A 19,691-nucleotide genomic window follows, 5' to 3' on the forward strand; every position below is an offset into this window, starting at 1 on the left:
TCATGGTGATATCAGTTATTACGGGAGCACCAGTGTATGTATGCCGAAATTGTTTGTGTATATGGGAGAGGAAACATGGTTGTATTCAACCTGTATAATAACGGTTAACTTCTTACTATTTCTGTACATGTTGGTTGGATATATCTTGATATACCAGAAAAGCACAACGATGGAATCAAACTCTGCTGCAGGCGCGCGAAAAAGCTGCGATGCAGAATCGCATCGTTCGACTGATACTAACGAACTTTTTGTGTTGGATTCCAATTTGTATTATGGCTTTTATCAGCTTGTCAGGGGTAAAATTGGACCCAGTTGTGTACGTAATCAGTGCTGGCGTTTTACTTCCTTTAAACAGTGCATTAAATCCAATAATTTATTCGCCAATAATAAGCAGCCGAGTACACAGTATATACACTATTGTAGTTAAACAATGGCAAAGAAGAAACACACGTACTTCCAATATAGTGATAAATCCAGCAAATGCGAAATAAGTATACAGTTGTACATATAACATGGGCTTTAAAAATCCATTATATATTTATTCAGTTTGTTATTGTCATTCTTATTCGCTTCCATGTGTAAGTGGTTTAGACTGTATAGTAAGCACCTTGTAGAACCCTTCAGGAATTGCACGAACTCTGACCAGAGTAACGTTACATTGGTGTATTGGATTACCGTGGTTAGAACGTTGTTGTATTTGATTACTGTGGTCAAGACTTTATAGTGTGTTCGAGCGTTATTCTTGCCGTTTTATTATAGTAGTTTTTATATGCTATAAACTGTGTGTTAAAAAATCCTACATCAGTCTGGTCAATCGCGGTAAGCCGTCAGATCAGCGTCCCGGACCACACTTTACGTAACACCAATATGCCGATAATGCGTTTCGTTTAAAGCATAATTGAAAAAATTGTTTCTTGTGTCCATGCATGCTTAAATCCTAAAACACTATTTTCCAATAATAAACCACGGCCTACTAGAGATATATTTGGTAGTGTAGTAGGCCATGTACTATGCTTATGCTTGAAGTCATACGAGAACGAAACGTAGAATGTTCTTGCCTGGATTTTAAAGGATCGAGTTATTGCAACTAAGTATCGTAATTTTAACCAAACTCTCCCAATTGAAGCATACAGGAACGCAAAATGAGACTTCTACAATTATTGTAGTAGGCTATACACTTTGCATTATTTACTTTATTACATATGCACAGTTAAAGTGTGGGTGTGACAGATTTAATGATATGTGGTAGGGTGGGAAAGACGAGACACCTATATAATATCCAAAAATCCTGATCACGTTTTAAACAATTAACAACGCGGCCTATATGAGTCGTGAGGATACAGTTTTATAATTAGTTTTATAGTTGTGAGGATACAGCTTAAAATATTTTAACCAAATTTAGCCTTTTTAAATAAATATTTTTTTTAATTTATACCTTGGATTACAATGATAAACTTTATATTGAATTAACAAATACGGGAAATTAATAGTCGTTAACACGCTAAGGATAAAATGATAAATGAAGTATTAGTTGAAGAATGAGGTACAAATAGTTAATTATAACAGATTACTTTGTAATTGGAAGAAAAATGTGGGTAACAACACAACCCGTGCAATGGGGGGGGGGGGCTTTACAGTAGTTCGACCCAAACATTAGATCATGGTAGAAAAATAAAACCCCTTAAGAGAAATCCCACCTTTAGTTCACAATTGTTTCAGAGGAACACTTATGGATTACACAATAAAGAGAAGTATAGAGTAATGGTGAAATACAAATGTTATAAATTATGGGTACAAAGCATTGCAGCAAAAATGATTATGATAACAATGAATGCTGGTGTTCCTAATATGATTACAGATTCAACAATAATTGCTATAGATAAGCATATCCCATATTCTTCATATGTTAAAAAGGCAGTATATGTAAAATATTAAATGAACTTAAAGAATTTTTTGCAGTGGAAAAATAATACACAACACTTTGGCACTGTACGGGTAGTTTTCACAGTATTTTATACAAGAAGGTTAAAATGTTTACAGCATTTTTGGGTAATATGTTAGTTTACCAACCCTTTACTGGCCTCCAGTGGTCAATAATGTTGTCATTTTGATCAGCAACATAGAACACTGGATGCATTGCACAAGTGGCACAAGAATGATATGGATATATACGCAAAAATGAATCAACAGGATAGCGGGACAAGTCCAGCGGTTTGGTAGAATCTTTACTTTTAACAATACCGTGCTCTTGACTCATATGAGCCAGCTTAAGCTCTGGATGATCAACAATCAACCCATATCCTGAAGTTTCCTCACTGTCTTTAACTCCATGAAGACTTATAGCAGTCCAACCACAATCAATGATGAGAAAAACATCTTCCCCTTTCGTGTAATGACCAATGACTCTTGTTAGGACAAAACTAGCAATATCATCAATTTCACATGAACCAATCTTAACCTGTAATAAAATAATGTTAATTTACCCAGCCTAGCTTTTACCCATAGTACTTTAAGTTGTACCTATGTGATATCCTATTATCAAGTTTACCTGCATGAGATCATAGAGCACATAATTTCCAGGGTGCCATTCTGTTAACTTTGACATCTCAGGTGCAGGTTTGCTACAAGAAGGGGTTGATCCAATACCATAAGATGGACAGGTAATACCTTGTTTCTTTAATTCATCAACTAAAGTGAGCATTTTGTTTGTTGCCATCTTACCCACTTCTTTGATCTCTTCAGCATTTTTACATTTGTAGGAGTGACCACAATGAGAATATAAACCTGAGAAAGTTACATTGCCACACTTTACAACTTCCTTAATAAGAGATACAGCATCAAGAGACTCAATTTGAACTCCAGATCTTCCAGCACCAGTATCTACCTCCACAAGAACTTGCCAGTTCTTGTTATCTTTAAGTTTCCACTGCTCCAATGCTTTTAAAGCTGCCACATTATCCACAAATACCACAAAGGATTTCATTTTTTCACTCAGCTCAGCACATTTTGGAGTCTTATGTGGAGAAATGGGATAGGCATAAATCACATTCTCGAAACCGTTTTCTGCAAGTAAATCTGCTTCCACGAGAGTAGAAACCTCCATTCCACACTTGGTACCTCCAGTTTGCATAATAGCAACTTCCAAACACTTCGTAGTTTTAAAATGGGGCTTTAATGTAACTCCATGATCTTTTGCAAGCTTTAGCATTCGCTCACAATTTGCTTCTACCTTGTGTTTGTAAACAACCAAAGCTGGCGTTCTTAAATCATTCATCTTCTGCATTAATTTTCCTGATAAATAAACCTAACCCTAACCTGAGTACCACAAAGCCATTAATCAATTGAAACAAAAACAGTGAATTTAAAAAAAAATCATTTGCTACATAGTTTCATAAATAAACCTTCAAACAACATGCAAAGTTAATTAGTAATTATTCCTTCCACATTTAAATTTTTATTTGACACCTAAATTTTAAAGTAGTCTATATTTATTATAGCTGTTAAGATCTAATTGAGTTTATACTTAATTTAGACACCACCAAATTTACAGTAATATGGGTGCAGTGTTGACATGTGAAAAACAATTAAAAAAAATAATTCATTGCAAAAAAGCAATAAAATGATACCAGTTAATCAAAATTTACAATAATTATACAATGTGAAAAATGTTGATTGTTTTTTTTTAATTTATGTAAACTCCCATTTGCATTCAGTGATCTTTTCACATTCTTCCCAAAGTTCTTTCTCCAGGTCTTGATCAAGTGCATGTGGTTTTAACTCTTGCTCTTTGAAATAGCTCCAATATTTTCCACTTCTATGTTCCATCCCTTCAGCAACAGCACATTCAACTGCTGTCTGGCAGCCAAAGTAAGGATCAGTTGCAAACAGACCCATAATTATTCTTCTAAGCCATGGACCATATGATGTTTCATGTGAAAACCCATTACCCAATCCTGTATTTACTGTTCCTGGATGAACACAGAATGTAGATATGTTTTTGCCCTGTAGTTTCTTGGTCAAGGCAAGAAAATGGTACAAACTGCACAATTTACTAAGTCCGTACATTTTAAAAACAGTTTTAGATGACGAAGTCTTGTCCGGTATTTGTCCTAATTTGTCTTTGGTGAAGGTCTCAAACATATAAGCATCAGAACCAACTACAACAATTCGAACAGGTCTTGTTTCAGCTTGTTGCAGCATCTTCCTCATTAAATAATGCATCATAATAAACGGTCCAAAAACGTTGGTTACAACCATAGCAGAATATCCATATTTCTCTCCAGTACCAAACACAGCAGCATTGTGAACCAAAATATCAAGGTGTGGTTCATCTTTACAAAAGTTCTCTGCAAATGACTTCACAGAGCTAAATTCCATGAAATCCACAATCCTGTAAAGAACTTCAGGGTTGCCAGACTCTTTTCGAATATCAAACACGGCTGCTTCGGCCTTTGCTTTATTTCTGCAAGCAATAATTACTCGTGCATCACGCTTCGCCAACTCAATTGCTGTTGCTTTTCCAATACCCGAGTTTCCTCCAGTAATAAGAGCAGTTTTCCCTTTCAAAGAAGCCTTCGACTTGCAGATGCTTCGCTTGTATTTATTACCCCACCAAGCATAACTCAGTATGCCAACAAATATTACAGCAGGGTAAACAACTACAAAAGAAACCATGATCACCTATAAGCACCTAAAAAAAGACATGACTGGTTACAAGTGCACTTAATACAAAATTTGTAATTTACCAGCAGTTATCAGCAATTAGGTACAGTTAAAATAAATAATGCTGGACTAGGTTTAGATCAAAAGGAAGGAATTTCAAATAAAGTAAAGTTCAATTTTTCCTGCGTTTATTTTCTGTTGCATAGTGATCAATATTTCTATAAACTGTACACTACAAACTAATATTTCTTCCTAAATAAACAATGGAAAATATATCAAGTGACTGTAATAGCAAACAAATATTCTTGCAATCTGGCATCTTCTATTTAACTGTTTTGCTGGTACAGTCATCTGCTTAAGAAATTATTGAAATTTTAATTTCATTTTCATGAAATTGTCACATTGTATCTTTGAAGAGTGGTTTTATACTTGGTATATCATATAAAATGGTTACAAAAATAGTTTTTCTACTAAATATTCATCTGTTGTGGTTATAGTAACTTCAAGAAGTAGATCATGTCAGACGGATGTGGTTTTAGTCCTGCAGTGAACCTTCTAGAAAACAACATAATGTTATGTTAAAAATTAAAACTGTCAACTATGTATGAATAGAAAACAACTTACCCATTCTGTTAATTGACCACGAATTTTAATTATTTTCCTTTCTTGTACGAAACATAGTTTTTGTTGCATGCTCTAATCAAAGACTTTTTACAACCTTACCAATCAAACTAAACCTACACAAGCATGCTTAAGTGTAACAAACCTGAAAGTTTAATAATTGATAGAACTCTAATACTAACAAAACAGTTACGACTGTTGTTTGATATGAAAGTTGAGTTCTTTAATTTCTTATGTAAGGTTCATGAATCCCATGATAAAATTAAATTCGGCGAAACTGAGACACGATTTTACAAAACCAGTTCAACTGGAAAGTTGTGTATTGAAACTGACACGTTTTGCATACATTATTGCCAACAATAGAAAAACTTTCTTTCGCTTTAATAATGAGCCATCACACTGTCAATCACTATCAGTTGACATTCACAGGAAATGCCACATCATGCTTCGATACTGATCATTTTCAATAGTAGAAACAAAACCTGATTTCTAAAATTCTTTAGAGTAGCTTTGGTTTGTCATAAATAACCAGCTTTTTCGATATCCTCAGCCATTCCTTGCTCAGTTTTGAGCAGCTTATCAAGAGAAATATGAAGCTGGCGACCAATGTTTTTTCCAGTCTAAAAAAAAAATGTATATAGTATATTAAGTAGCTTAGTATTCATCATCTAACTGGCCAAATGTGTTTTCTGCTTTTAAAATGACGGATATCCTATTTCTGACTTATAAATGGGTACAAAGCTGAATTAACAAATAAAACAATCATTGTTTAAACTTTGGCTTGTAATCGTCCTTTTCCTAACCCTCGTTTACGTAGTGAGCAATCTACCATTACGCACTTCATATAATTCTAAATTTACAGTACGAAAAAGTAACTAATTTAAATTCAAATAACATTTTCATTAGTTTTTGTTTGTGAAAAAAATGTGAAATAAAGTTAATTTCAGATTTTTGTTTAATAGTTTCTGTTTTAATACCAGAAAGTTTAAACACAAGAATAAGCATCTCACCTCAATCATCTCCGGGATACTTTCTGGATCAAGACTTCCTCCGCCCATCTTCCGCATCCCTGTCGTTCTTCCTCTCTTAGTGACTCCCATCACAAGTGAAGCGTTGCAACAAAGTTCTTCTTCAGATGAGGCGTCCACCACATGTCGACTACCAACCTTAAATTTATATTAATAATCATAACTTTTATTTGTTACCTTAATCACGGCAGCGAAAAATAAAAATAGGTAAAAAAAGAAATATAGGGATATAAGGTGTGGTTCGGTTGCAAATTGAAACACAAACTTAATTGTTACATTTTCGAAACAAGCTAATAAAAATCATTAGTAGCGTGATGATTAACAAACTTTTTGTATTCATTACAAGGGTAAGCGGTTCCATCACAATCTACTTTTACCAGAAACACTGATTATTTGGCACTTTTTTTTTGTATCGCATATAAAAAATGTTCTAAAACAATTTTAAATTATTATTTTGTAAGTTAACCGAAATTTGATTAGAGCAAATTTTTAAAGAACACTGTAAGAGATGTATTAATGCTGTATTGAAGAAAGTTAGGAAACAATTTTAAGTTAGCTACCTTGGATATTGTAACAAGTACTGGGGCGTTGACTGTATTTATAAATTTGACATCATTTGGATCATCAGGAAGACTAATCTCTTGTGTTCCTTCATCACCATCCGTGACTTGAATGTTCGGAACCCTGTGATTAAACAATTTCAAATTACTTTGCTTTTAAAAGATTTATGCATTTTTTATGGGTTGTTTATAACATTTAGACAAAGTGGGTTCACTCTACATGACGACCAGGTTTTCTGCTACTTGGTTTATCCTGAGAGATTAAACACATTTGTATCAGATACATGTGAAAGTAAGATCCAATAGACAGAATTCAAAAATGATTGTGTCATGTGGATATTGTACTCACCCTGTGTTATGCAAAGCAGCTTTCACTGCAATTGATACAGCATCCAACAAGTTACCACCACATTCCAATATCTGAAAATAAATACCAGATTATTGGTAACTGCTGCATGTTGCATTTTATCGCGCATACATTGTATGATGGTGTTGTATGTTGCATAAAAAAGGTTTCATTTGTTATTATATTTTTTACACAAAAGTGCTGAGCAATACTGGCGCCGTGGCGCAGTGGTTAGCGTGTCTGCCTGTAACACAGAGGTAATGGGTTCAGGCCTCGTCGCTGCTACCATTGTGGACGTATGGGTCCTTGGGCAAGACCCTTAACGGCAATTTCTTCAACCCAGTGGTCACTAGTATATATACATAAAAAAATGAAAAAATCCAAAAAATAATCACTCACAAAGTAACATACATGGTACCTCGTGAGCTGGTACGAGGTGTTAAACCCGTGTGATAATGACTAACGTTTTCCAGTCACGCAAGGATAATGTAAGTTACATACATTACATTCAATGCATTATTTAGTCTTACCAGCACATCTACATGTACAACCCAGCATTGTTTGTGTGGTATGATACCAAGTGTGTTAAGGTCAATGGACGACTTATTGCAGTATATCCTTGTTAAAATACAAGATATATTTGCACTGAGATCCTCCCCACCTCTCCCTTGGAAGGATGGATCTGCATTTGGGGAACTGCAGATAAATAACATTTGTTATAAGATAACTGTGGCATACATATAGTAGGATGGAAGAAAGTGGGACACCTTATTATTCTATTTTCTCGTTCCGTTTAGCAGTACAAACAAAGAACACTCAAGAATTATAAAACCGTATCCTCACGACTCCCATAGGCATAGACATAGACCATTATCAATTGTTTAAAACACGAATGAGATATTTGAATATTATGTGCTAAAGGTGTCACATTTTACCCCACAGTACTATAATGTTAATTACCAATACTGACTGTTACATAAACTAAATCGGCAGATATTTATATAATCAGTACTTTGAATTTTGACCAAACTTAACAACATTAGCTTCCAATTACTAATAAAGTAATAAAAACTTACCAATCAACATGGAAATGAATTAACCCTTCATTTGGTGCTTTAGGATCAGGAGATCCGAGTTCTACCTTCACACCAACTAAGAGCTCACTACTTCCCTAAAATAAAACACGCTTGGATATTTTAGGAAACATTACTATAAAATATGATCATGCCCCTACATATAAGGTAATATAATACTAGACTATATGACTTTATGAAAATTAATTTGATAAAAAAAAAATTGATGCATAAAAACCAAATTATTTAGGCGGTGCCACTTTTCACAACTGTATTATATGATGCCAAATATGCACTATTGTATTTCTATTGAATTACAACATAAATATATTATAACCCACCAATCGTAATCTTGATGATCCATGTGTGTTTGAAACTACCCCAGTTTCCACTTCAATGTGACGATAATCCTCACAAGACCTGCCATCATTACGCATGTCGTCCTAATCACAGAAAATATTTGATTTGCTTCAATCAGTTTAAATAAAGGTTTGTACTTGACAACATTTTATAAAAAACATAAAAACCTGCCATTCAACTGAACTTATCAAGCAAAATATACAAAAATAGAACAACATACAATTTAGGGCATGGTAGATATACTTTAAGTATGACAGGAAGTCATAAATAGGAATTATTCAAGTTAAACTACACATTATCAAAAGTCTTTATTTGAATAATTTAAATCACATTATATCTAACCTATATTTAATACATCATAATTCATGCTTAACCTGGATTCCATGTATGATAAACCACTTCTCCGATTCACCGAGCATAACTTTAGCCATTTTGTTGTTGTTTTTTTACCTACACCCTAACAACTAAATAACAAGTAGAAAAATGTTACTGAAATAAAGGCAGTAATATATACAAAATCAACAACTCATAATCATAAAATAAACCAGCATCAAATAACTGGAAAAATCAGTCTAATTCTCTTTTTATGGAGTTACTATTCCACTATATGGAGTTACTATTCTACTATTCCACATGTTGTCAGCATTAACCAATTGAGAATCAACCAGTGAGCCCAGTAGGTGTTAATACATAATATTATTCATGACACAAACAGAATAACGTATATTATAGCAATAAAAGTGATGCACATTGTACAGATTTTTTTTTATATATATATATCATGAATAATGTTGTTGACAACACTACTAGCTCATTAAAGGCAGAAATCATTGTAAGTTTATCCCCATTGCGTTGCGTACACCAGCCACACTAACAATGGATCCAGGAGCTACATTCGTTGCCATGGTAACTAAAGTTTTTTGTAGCTCGTCAGCGATGGCCACTTCCTTAGATGTTGGGGGTTGGAGGTTTGGTTCGTTGTTTGTTTTTTTACCAAGTCTTTCATATTGTGCTTCCTCAAGTTTGTGGATCAACGTGCTTCCATGTTCAAGATTTTGGTCCACATCATCTGTTGCAGGCTTCTTAATAGATGACATTTCTGCATGGTAATGAACACCATTGTTATTATAAAGTTGTTTTTTTATAAAGGCTAAAACGGCTTAATTACAAAGTTTTTAACGAAAGTGTATACTCTGTTGAGTAAACAAAATGTAAAACTACAACATTAGAAGCATTAAAATTGACCTTAAACATAATGTTACAAAAATTCTCACCTTTATCAAGCTTCATGCGTTGTTCTATATCATCGATAAACGAAACATCAATTCCAATATCAGCAAGAGATCGCAAACTGTCCAAACTTGAGGATTTATCTTCTGCTTTGCCCTCTCCTCTTTTTTCTTCAATGTTCTTTATGGTCTTGGTGTGTTCACCATTAGTGACACTGTCCAACAATCCATCAACCATATTCATCAAAGAACTGTCGCAACCACTCACAAACTCTTGCATGCTCTGTGCGAACAAGTAACCTGTCTCGCCACCATATGCTGACATGAGCAGATCACTCTCTTCTTGCGTTAAATTAGCGATTCTTGAGTCATAAGTTGGTGCAAACGAACCAAATGGACCGTAGCTGAGATAAGTCAGAGGAGTGACTTTATTTCTTTTGTCCTCCTTTGCTGCTGGCATCACATCGATTCCATTTGTTAATCTTGAAGTTAAACTTCCCAAATCTACCTCTCGAGTCACCTCCTCCCCGGCTACAGGGTTCAGAATGTTTAGCGTGGTTTTTCCATCTTTATCCAGCCTTAAAAACCCAATACGATCATTTGGTTTCTTTGCTTCCAATCTGCGCCTTGCAAACTTGGCAGCCTGTATTACATCAGGAGCTACTGTGTCTTCATTATCTGCATCTGTAAAACTAATTGCTTCCGAATGAGGTCTAAGATCCAGCTCCTCACCAGTGGATGTTGTTTCAGCAACAGAATCGAACTCCACATCCGACATTGGTTTCTCCGGAGCCAGAGGAGGATCGCTTAAAGGAGGAACATCTGGAGAACCCACATCCACATTCTCAACCTCCAGTGGTAAACCAAGGATGTCATACGCATCATACTTGGGCAACTCATGCAAAAATCCTAAAGTCCTATTGAGGTTTAGTAATCTCTCCCTGCTCATTATTCTTATCCCAGCCGCATGTACTTTCTTTGCAATTTGGTAATAAATTGTATCAGGCTTATTATAGACACAACAGTTTCTGGTCATCAATTCAAAATCTTCTTTGAAGCCATTGACATCAACATACTCGTTGTTTAATATCTTATTTCTCATTGTGCTGAAATCCATTGGTTTATCAATTACTGTTGAATACTCTGGTGCTATCAAATCATTGACAGGCCATGCAAATATTTCATGAGTGTCTTTACGCTCAAGTTGTTTTATAAGATGATCAAGCAACTTGTTCAACGCCGCTCGCTTTGTTTTTGATAATTCCTTCAGTGTTTTCTCTATTGCACCATAATCAAGTTTTTGAGCATCAGGTGATACATGATCAACAGTCATGTCCAACTCCGATTCACTTGCATCATACTTTTTGCTTATTTTTGACGAAGACTCTCCATGTTCCCGATGTTCTTCATGACTCCTCTTCTTCTTCTTCCTCTTCTTATGCTTTGTCTCATAAACATCAGCTGGTGAATGTGCTGTGTAATCTGAATCATACATAACCTCTGATCCAAGTTTAAGAACCAACTTTAACGGAGCTTTATTCTCGGACCCTGTCCCATCTTCAGCATGCCTCCACTCTGATTTCTGTTTCTTGTGTTTCTTGCCCATTGCAGTTTGACCTACAACCTTAAATATATATATACCTTAACATGAACAACATGGTTTGTTATAGAACGTAAACAGAATTATAGTCCTAGTTCATAAATAAAATATTGAACATAAAACAACTATTTTACAAGGTTTTTAACACCAATACATTCCGGGTACAATGTATAATATAGTAGTGGATACACATAACTTTTGAAATTCATTCCTATTCAGGATTACACACCATAAATGACACAAATATTAAATTCCGTCGCAATACAAACACATCATGTCCCCATAACACATAAACATGGCCAGGGACCAGGGTGATTGTAGACCATTTCATTACTTCCCAATAAACAGTACCAAAATGTCAACAAGCATCATACAAGTTGAAGTTATAATCAAATATATATACATAAATATACCAATGAACATATTGCAACTATCAGAGTTTGTAATGACAACCGCAGAGAATCAACGCTCTTTAAACATCACTTAAAAGATGTAAACATAGATAATTTTATGCTAACAAATCATTGTTAAACTTTCAGCTTTTATAATTTACGAATCGAATTCCCTAAAAGTATTTTGCTTTATTTGAGCACTGTGTCACACATATAACACCGGAATAATGACATAATAGAAGAGAGCAAAAAAATTAAAACAACAAATCTTCGTCTTCTTTATCATCCAGCATGCTCGGAACATGGTTGGACGGAATAGAAGAGAAAACTTCTCTAGCCTCCTTTTCTTTCTCCCAATCCTTCCTCACTTTTTCCTGAGCTTCGCGGATCACTTCCTTCTTCTGCTGAATCTTTTTCAACCGGAAGAACTCCTCCCTCTCGCCCTCATCCAGCTCTGTGATGATGTAGGAGATTGTTCTCTCAATCTTTGGAATAATAACGTGCTCAATTGCATTTACTCTGCGATTGGTGATTTTGATTGACTCATCCAGTGTCACGAATGATGTCTGCAGTGATGCAAGCTCAACAAGAAGCTTCACAGCCTTAGAATAATTCTTCTTTAGCCTTGAAAGTTGCTCCCCTCCCCTAGAGAGTCCTGTTAGCTCATAGCTGTCAGAACCATCCTCATAATGCTCAAACACCGGTAATTTTACCCCCGCCACATTATCCGTTTTACTCCTTACTTTCATTTGTGCTTTCCCAACATTTTGCAAGACAACATGACTGAAGTCGCCACCTGAGAACTTTGCCTCTGCCAAAGAAAATGCTGCTTCCTTCATAATTTCACCCATTAGTTGTTTTGCTTCGATAATTTTTCTTAAAATTGAGTGAAACTTCATTTTTAAAGCGTCAGCCTTTTTCTTCAACAAACTGTGACCTTTATGTGCTCCCTTTAGACGCGTCTTCATTATAGTCAAGTTCATACGAGAGGGAAATATATCTATTCTATCGTGGGAGCTCATTTTGAGATGTAAGAGTACTATATAATAAAACCAAAGTAGTAGTCTATAATCTGTCACAAAAAGCAATATTTACATTTCACGTTGCGACACATACAATATTACAAAATCAGTGCGCTATTAATAGTTTTAATGTTTTTATTAAGCATATCGCCTGTAACAACCACTTTTTATCACGCGACTTTCAATCTATCTCGCATTAACAAAATTGTGCTGAAATACCACCTGATGGCGTTCTGTTTCGCTGAGTCAACAAGTCCACACGTGATTACGTTTGATATTATTACTCAGCATTTTGGTGAAAGCATCATCTGTCGGGTTTAATAGTTGCTATGGATAAGAGACTTTTATTACACACGACGGTGTACAGCACTGCGTTTTCTTTGTGCGGGACCTATGTGGCCGCTGCAACCAATTTTGGGCACATAGCTGTGTTCAATGTACAAGAAGCCGTGGCGTCCCATGGTGCGGAATCTACACCATGTTTTACTTTCCTTGCTCACAGTGGACCAATACACTCTTTGGTTACAGCGGGAAAATATTTATTCAGTGCTGGTGACGGTCCAATAACGGCATGGAAATGGGCGGATGTGATAAACAGAAAACCTACCAAAGCTTTTACATTAAAAGATCCACAACTTCTTGAAAATGAGTCTTACAACTGTGTACGATACTCCAATAAAGACAATTGCATATTCGCTGGTGGTGATGACGGTATAACCTACAAATGGGATATCAATACAATGAAATGCAAAGGCAGATTTAGTGGCCACAAAGATTATATTCATGATTTGGCAATAAATTCAAACAACTTGGTATCTGCATCTGAAGATGGAACAGTAAAGGTTAGATGTTTATATTCAATTATTTTATGTTCTAAAATGTGTTAATTTCATGTGTCATGGTTCGTAAACAAAAAATAACTCCATTGTTTTATGCAAGACATGGGACATTCGGTCAGCATCATGCACAAGTACAATTACACCGCACAAAAATAAGCAACTGGCCAGACCTGAAACCGGCCATTTTATGTCATGTGTAGCAGTTGATGAAAATGGAGAGTGGTTAGCATGTGGTGGTGGTCCACATGCGTCATTGTGGCACTTAAGGTCCAAAAGTATGGCTGGGATTTTACAGGTAAAAATTTTAAGATGTGGGTAGTATACAAAAATGCCAAACCTTTTGTACAGGAAATGGGGAATAGTTAGATACATTCCTATGGAAGGCAAGTTATGTTTCAATGTGTACTGATTAATATAGTGCAGAAATTTCATAGTAGGCCATGCCAAGTTATTTGGATGGCTGGATGCTAGAAAAAATAAAACCAGAAAAATATATGTATGTATATATATATAACAAGATTTAATTAAAATGTGATCTACATGGACTGTGGTTAGGGAATACCTTTTGCATATTTATTATTAAATGTAGTCCACACTATTTTGTGTAGTTTTTTGAAACTTATTATTGTGAATGTGTGGAGCAGATTTAAACAATAGAAATAATACTGAACTAAAGTTACTAAACTGCATTCTAATTAATAATTCTAATTTCTTCTTTCCACAGACAAGTAATACTAACTACATCTCCCATAGAATAATGTTCTATAGCGATGAAATTATATCAGTTAGTTTTTTGAAACTTATTATTGTGAATGTGTGGAGCAGATTTAAACAATAGAAATAATACTGAACTAAAGTTACTAAACTGCATTCTAATTAATAATTCTAATTTCTTCTTTCCACAGACAAGTAATACTAACTACATCTCCCATAGAATAATGTTCTATAGCGATGAAATTATATCAGTTGGAAACCAACCAGCCGTCTATCGTTGGAGTGTTAATGGAGAAAAGAAAGCAGAGATACCATGTTCAATTAACAGAATTTTCAGTATAAGTTTCCAACATGGGCCTGGTCATTCATCCGAACAGTTACCTATGGTCACAGCTGGCAATAGTTACAAACTGAGCATGTTTACTAACTTAGGTTATGAAGGAAAACGACTCTCTTTTGTTTAAAATTTTTTTTTGCTTTAAAAGCTCCAATACACTGCCATTTTAAATGTAAAATTACAACAATAGTAAAATGAGTTGGGTAGATTATACATTCAACTTAAAACATGTCATCAATGTTTTATTAGACCAATTTTATTATTGTAGTTGAAAGTAGTATACATGTAGGTTATGAAGGAAAACAACTCTGATTTTTTTGTTGTTTTGTAAGCTAGATGTAAAATTATATTAATAGTAAAGAGGCGTTCAGTAGATTATACTTTCAACCAAAAACATGTCATCAATGTTTTATTAGACCAATTTTATTAATGCAGTTGAAAGCAATATGCACGTTAATAGGTTATCAGTACTTTTGAAAACAACCTAAAAAATACTGCTACTTCATGAATTTAAAGGTAGAAGATTGCTTAAAAATTGTTTGATCGTATAGCATGGACTTATCCAGCAAAAAATGTGCAATTTTGAATGGAAAATGTTATACCCTCTGCAATTTATTATTTTCAGCCACTCTTAAATAACAAAAATAAATTTAACGAGCATGAAATACACTACTTTTCACCACAGAGGTGCCTGACTCAACGCAACAGCTTAAAGTAACAAGCAATGCAGAAAAAATATAATTTTTAACTTGCACCAATGAACATATTAATCTTTAGTCACAATACTGTGAAAATACAATCAACAAACACATATATTTCAGTTGGTACTTCTCTTATGATTGGAACAAAAATAAATAAATTTATTTGTTTTAGAACTCGAGTAATGCAGTTAAATCTGCGAATTCGTTTCTGTAGTTTCTAGAATACCAAAACAATAGAAAAGACCATTTGGCACTCAAAGCGCACCATATAGCTGTGATGTAATAACTCCGTACCAAGTCGCTTTGATCTGTAAATAATAAACCTAATTAGTTACTTATACTAGATATAAAACATATCATAAGGCAACGATCATCACTGCCCACTGGTGTATCCATATGCACAAACCATTCTTTTTCGAATCATGTATACAAAAGGCTAAAGCAAACTGGCATTCTAAACAGCTAGAAATACACGAACTTGACCTAGCTGAATTGGTGGTAAATCATATAATATATGTGCACAGACTTTAACAAGTACACCAGGAAATTTCATTCACACTTACAATAAAACAGTTGCCATAAAATAATAGCTTACTTAGATAAATGGCAAGAACTAAAAATGTAACAAAAGAAATTCCTGTGATGCCCAAGAATAAGAGTCCACCGCCAATAAACAATCTTAACCCTTTAAGCCAAGTTCTCCATAAATCTTGGTAATGCATGATGTGGAGAATTAGATTCCATGCTGCCAGCACACCTATATGTAGATCAAAACATAAATCTTTAGTCACTACCATAACAAATACAGCATACATAAAACTAAATTACTTTTGCCCTCATAATATAAAAACAAAGCACAAATATATCATCATTACAATTACAAATACAGCATACAGAAAACTAAATTGCTTTTGAGCTATTCATTATATAATATAAACAGGTCGTTTCAATACCTGATAAACCACCATATGTAACTGTTGCATACGTTTCCTTTCGATTATCAAACACCGTCAACCAGATCACGAACACAGAAACACCAATTGCTATTCCAAACAAAGAATAAGCGATTCTACAATGAAGTCTAGCCCGTGACGTTACTTCTGTCATCTCGATAGTTCAGTCCATCCAGATTATTCAGCTAAACAACAATAGTAACACTACAAATAATAAGTAAAATTCGTTTTAACCAATGCTTACATGGCCGTAAATACTACGGAACTATCTCGCTATGGGGAAATGCTGATGAAATGCTTTTGTATTTGATCACGTGATTTAACTCATTCGTGACGATTTGGTAAACAAGGTTACGTAAATCGTAAAAGCATAGATAGGCTACTAGAAAGATAATCTAATGCCTATTCAAATGTATATGGCAAAAAGAAACGCTGACATGATACAATATTATGGACGCAATCCTTACAGTATACTTAACATGATTTCAAAACATTTTTTTAATTCTACAAAGCTCTAATGAGTGAGCACGCATTAAACTAGTTAACATAATATTAATTAACCCTTTACTACAACTTAGAAATTTTCTTAAAGCTAATATTCCAACGCGATTGACATATGTGTACTCAGAACTTAGCTTATTAAGCGTCCTATAAAGATTATTCGAAGCTGGAAGTTACCTTTAATGAGTTGTGTTTATACCTATTTCATAGCAATACAATAGCGATATTCTGTTTTATTTTATACCATTACTTCCTATCGAGAATAGGGGGATAGGCCTACATGCCTTTTGCGGCGTCATTTGTTGCTTAGAGCAATTCTCATTAGACATAAGTCATTTATTAGTGATGGTGCTAAAATATTTCGTCTTTTTGAACTTCCTCTTCTAGACATCCTTCTTTCCAAACATCTATCCGAAACGAAATAGAAACAGTGCAGCCTTACGAGGAGTGCTACCACCATATCAGAAAGACCAACCATTTATTGGAAATGTTGTGAGCAAGTTAAAGACGAGTCCTGTAAACAAAAGCCAACAATTTCTTGCAAATGCTCGTTAGCGGCAAATCGAAGGCGGGAGTTTTCTTTAGGTAGTTATTCTAACGCGATTGACATGTGTACACAGAACTAAGCTCGTTAAGCGTATTATGAATATTATTTAGCACAGGAAGTTATCTATAAGTGAAATATCTTTACACAATTGACGCAGGGGTATAAGGTGTTTTAGATATATTTTACTGCAATACAATTATATAGTACTGTGGGGTAAGATATGACATTTTTAGCACATAATGTTTAAATATCCTGATCGTGTTTTAAACAATTAACAACTGTCTACGGGAGTCGTGAGGGAACAGTTTCATAATTCTTAAATGTTTTTTATTTACTATACTAGACGGGACAGGAAAATAGACAAAAGGTGTCCCATCTTCCCCATTCTACTATACATAAATAGGTTTGTTAAAATTATGCAATCTAAATAAGAATCCTTTGTATCACACTGATATTATGTGATTTTTGTATATATATATTTGTAATGAAATATAACGTCACTGTTTGTTGTGGGGACCCTTACTAATTTAAGGCAGCGACCTTTTCTGTTAAAGTTACCCTCCAAGTACACGAATTCAATACTTGCTTTTATATTTTGTATTTATTGCTCGAATGCGAGAAATATTAGTTTCGGTGAACTTATTGCTTCTGCTTGCGTCACAGAAACTACATTTCTTTCATCTACATTTTCGACATATCATTTTTAGCCGAGATGTCGTTGATTGCGTTTTCACCTGCATTAATTATATGTATATAGTAGGGTGGGGGAGATGGGACACTTTATCATTCTATTTACTGGTCACATTTGGTAGTAAACAAAGAAAATTCAAATAAATATATTTCCGTATTCTCACGACTCCCATAGACCGTTGTTAATTGTATAAAACACGATCAGAATATTTAGATATTCTGCGCTAAATGTGTCCTATCTTCCCCCACCCTACTATATATCTTTTTATTTAGTGTAATGCAAACTATATGCATGTATATTCAGGTTATATATAATACAGTAGGATGGGAAAGATGTAACGATTTTCGTTCTATTTTCTCGTCGCATTCGGTAGTATTCAAGAAAGGTTTTTATAAAACCGTTTCCTCACGACTTCCATGGATCGTTAGTTGTTTAAAATACGATCGTTATATTTGAATATTACGTGCTAAATGTGTCCTATATTTCCCTATCATACTATATATACCGTTGTAATATATAGTAGGGTTGAGGGGAGACGGGACACCTATTCATTCTATTCTCTCATCCCATTTGGTAGTCAACAAAGACAATTTAATTCAAATAATTGTAAAACCAGATCCTGACGAATCCTACAGATCGTTGTTAATTGTTTAAAACACGATCAAGATCTTTGGATATTATGTGCTAAAGGTGTCCCGTCTTCTCCCACCCTACTATACAAAAGCGGAAATTTAATTTAACTTAACCTTGTCCCGTCTACTCCCACCCTACTATACAAAAGCGGAAATTTAATTATTTTTTTACCTGATACCCTTTCGTCGTTCTCGTTCAGGGCCCTAGAAAAGGTAAAGTTTTAAGTTTTCTCTTTTGAATGGTCCAGGTTGTTTACTATTGGTCGCTTACAAATGGTTAATATTTACCTTTCGTTGTAATTACGACCACGGCGACGACGACGGCGGCGCCAACTCTCTCCCTGGTCAGCAAAGCAGATGAGCGCGATGAGAAGAACGATGAGAAGTTTTCGATTCATCTTTCAGTTGTTGATTGACTTGTGAAGAACTAAAGAAACGAACCTCTATATATAGTTTATCGCCGATTTCCTTCTATAATTAGCTACCATATAGGGAAGTAATTAAATGGAGGCAGAAAACGAAGATTACTGAGTAAATGAGCACGAAGCTAACATTTGGGAATTAAGTAGAACTACATTGACATGAGCGGTACAGTGGGTTGGTTTGAAAAACAAGTTGACAAGGTAAATTTCAAACTATTTATGTGTGTATATATATATAGTACAGTGGGGGAAGATGGGAAACTTTTTTTATTCTATTTTCTTGTCCCCTTATTGATAGTAAACAATTAGATACTTATTTAAAGGTGTTCCATTTTCCAAAATTTTATATATATAAACACTGTAATCACGCAAGGATACAGGCGTCAGTATATAATTCAGTTAAAAATATGACATATAGATATAGAATATAGTATATAGGTGGGGGAGATGGACACCTATAG

The 19,691-nt window shown here is 34.6% G+C and overlaps 7 protein-coding genes across 10 annotated transcripts in view; 1 reads left to right on the top strand and 6 right to left on the bottom strand.

Moving 5' to 3' along the window:
* Nucleotides 1-1,681: 1,681 nt before the first annotated feature.
* LOC100181879 (D-threo-3-hydroxyaspartate dehydratase-like) lies at nt 1,682-3,313 on the bottom strand. Its single transcript, XM_002127226.5, has 2 exons — nt 2,549-3,313; nt 1,682-2,458 (listed from the first exon to the last, which is right to left on the bottom strand). The coding sequence occupies exons 1-2, from the start codon at nt 3,281-3,283 to the stop codon at nt 2,063-2,065; spliced, it is 1,131 nt and encodes a 376-aa protein (XP_002127262.1). The 5' UTR covers nt 3,284-3,313; the 3' UTR covers nt 1,682-2,062.
* Nucleotides 3,314-3,345: 32 nt separating this feature from the next.
* On the bottom strand, nt 3,346-4,686 carry LOC100179565 (dehydrogenase/reductase SDR family member 13-like). The gene has a single exon (XM_002127204.5). It carries the CDS (start codon nt 4,672-4,674, stop codon nt 3,688-3,690), a length of 987 nt encoding a protein of 328 aa, XP_002127240.1. The 5' UTR covers nt 4,675-4,686; the 3' UTR covers nt 3,346-3,687.
* An 899-nt stretch (nt 4,687-5,585) lies between these two features.
* On the bottom strand, nt 5,586-9,131 carry LOC100184256 (exosome complex component RRP42-like). The gene is made up of 8 exons (XM_002127148.4): nt 9,025-9,131; nt 8,632-8,733; nt 8,294-8,388; nt 7,748-7,913; nt 7,221-7,291; nt 6,872-6,995; nt 6,294-6,449; nt 5,586-5,903 (listed from the first exon to the last, which is right to left on the bottom strand). The coding sequence occupies exons 1-8, from the start codon at nt 9,079-9,081 to the stop codon at nt 5,802-5,804; spliced, it is 873 nt and encodes a 290-aa protein (XP_002127184.1). The 5' UTR covers nt 9,082-9,131; the 3' UTR covers nt 5,586-5,801.
* LOC100186636 (bromodomain-containing protein 7-like) lies at nt 9,115-11,520 on the bottom strand. Its single transcript, XM_002127127.3, has 2 exons — nt 9,925-11,520; nt 9,115-9,749 (listed from the first exon to the last, which is right to left on the bottom strand). The coding sequence occupies exons 1-2, from the start codon at nt 11,483-11,485 to the stop codon at nt 9,478-9,480; spliced, it is 1,833 nt and encodes a 610-aa protein (XP_002127163.1). The 5' UTR covers nt 11,486-11,520; the 3' UTR covers nt 9,115-9,477.
* On the bottom strand, nt 11,521-12,939 carry LOC100176424 (V-type proton ATPase subunit D-like). Its single transcript, XM_002127081.4, has one exon. It carries the CDS (start codon nt 12,891-12,893, stop codon nt 12,126-12,128), a length of 768 nt encoding a protein of 255 aa, XP_002127117.1. The 5' UTR covers nt 12,894-12,939; the 3' UTR covers nt 11,521-12,125.
* A 219-nt stretch (nt 12,940-13,158) lies between these two features.
* On the top strand, nt 13,159-15,177 carry LOC100181107 (THO complex subunit 6 homolog). 3 transcript variants are annotated; one of them, XM_018814198.2, is made up of 4 exons: nt 13,159-13,735; nt 13,833-14,027; nt 14,457-14,507; nt 14,689-15,177. In XM_018814198.2, exons 1-4 carry the CDS (start codon nt 13,223-13,225, stop codon nt 14,908-14,910), a joined length of 981 nt encoding a protein of 326 aa, XP_018669743.2. In that variant the 5' UTR covers nt 13,159-13,222; the 3' UTR covers nt 14,911-15,177. The 3 variants fall into 3 exon arrangements, with proteins under 3 accessions (XP_018669743.2, XP_009862445.1, XP_002126963.1); XM_009864143.3 differs by lacking the exon at nt 14,689-15,177 and adding an exon at nt 14,081-14,115 and having other exon boundaries at nt 14,457-14,502; XM_002126927.5 differs by lacking the exon at nt 14,457-14,507 and having other exon boundaries at nt 14,638-15,177.
* A 20-nt stretch (nt 15,178-15,197) lies between these two features.
* LOC100178735 (heme transporter HRG1) overlaps nt 15,198-19,691 on the bottom strand; it is an 8,113-nt gene continuing 3,619 nt past the window's right edge. The window contains exons 2-5 of one of the 2 annotated variants that reach the window (XM_026835686.1): nt 16,682-16,706; nt 16,438-16,622; nt 16,080-16,241; nt 15,198-15,792 (exon numbers count right to left, since the gene is read on the bottom strand). In XM_026835686.1, the coding sequence (XP_026691487.1) occupies nt 15,653-15,792; nt 16,080-16,241; nt 16,438-16,591 (456 nt within the window). In that variant the 5' untranslated portion in view covers nt 16,592-16,622; nt 16,682-16,706 and the 3' untranslated portion in view covers nt 15,198-15,652. Of the gene's footprint in view, nt 15,793-16,079; nt 16,242-16,437; nt 16,623-16,681; nt 16,771-19,691 lie in introns of those variants that run through there. The other variant, XM_002126832.5, reaches the window with a different exon arrangement.

This window comes from Ciona intestinalis, chromosome 1 (assembly GCF_000224145.3).
Source record: "Ciona intestinalis chromosome 1, KH, whole genome shotgun sequence".
In the NCBI taxonomy this organism is placed as follows: Eukaryota; Metazoa; Chordata; class Ascidiacea; order Phlebobranchia; family Cionidae; genus Ciona; species Ciona intestinalis.

What these genes read in the sequence shown, in the direction of transcription:
- LOC100176424 (XM_002127081.4), bottom strand. Translation starts at nt 12,893, where the DNA reads ATGAGCTCCCACGATAGAATAGATATATTTCCCTCTCGTATGAACTTG.
- LOC100186636 (XM_002127127.3), bottom strand. Translation starts at nt 11,485, where the DNA reads ATGGGCAAGAAACACAAGAAACAGAAATCAGAGTGGAGGCATGCTGAA. An exon ending in ACGCATGAAGCTTGATAAAG is followed by an intron (nt 9,750 to 9,924) that starts GTGAGAATTTTT and finishes ATTACCATGCAG; the next exon opens with AAATGTCATCTATTAAGAAG.
- LOC100181107 (XM_018814198.2), top strand. Translation starts at nt 13,223, where the DNA reads ATGGATAAGAGACTTTTATTACACACGACGGTGTACAGCACTGCGTTT. An exon ending in CTGAAGATGGAACAGTAAAG is followed by an intron (nt 13,736 to 13,832) that starts GTTAGATGTTTA and finishes GTTTTATGCAAG; the next exon opens with ACATGGGACATTCGGTCAGC. An exon ending in TAATGTTCTATAGCGATGAA is followed by an intron (nt 14,508 to 14,688) that starts ATTATATCAGTT and finishes TATAGCGATGAA; the next exon opens with ATTATATCAGTTGGAAACCA.
- LOC100181879 (XM_002127226.5), bottom strand. Translation starts at nt 3,283, where the DNA reads ATGCAGAAGATGAATGATTTAAGAACGCCAGCTTTGGTTGTTTACAAA. An exon ending in TGCTCTATGATCTCATGCAG is followed by an intron (nt 2,459 to 2,548) that starts GTAAACTTGATA and finishes ATTTTATTACAG; the next exon opens with GTTAAGATTGGTTCATGTGA.
- LOC100184256 (XM_002127148.4), bottom strand. Translation starts at nt 9,081, where the DNA reads ATGGCTAAAGTTATGCTCGGTGAATCGGAGAAGTGGTTTATCATACAT. An exon ending in GATCATCAAGATTACGATTG is followed by an intron (nt 8,389 to 8,631) that starts GTGGGTTATAAT and finishes GTTTTATTTTAG; the next exon opens with GGAAGTAGTGAGCTCTTAGT. An exon ending in GTATCCCGGAGATGATTGAG is followed by an intron (nt 5,904 to 6,293) that starts GTGAGATGCTTA and finishes TTTTTTTTTTAG; the next exon opens with ACTGGAAAAAACATTGGTCG.
- LOC100179565 (XM_002127204.5), bottom strand. Translation starts at nt 4,674, where the DNA reads ATGGTTTCTTTTGTAGTTGTTTACCCTGCTGTAATATTTGTTGGCATA.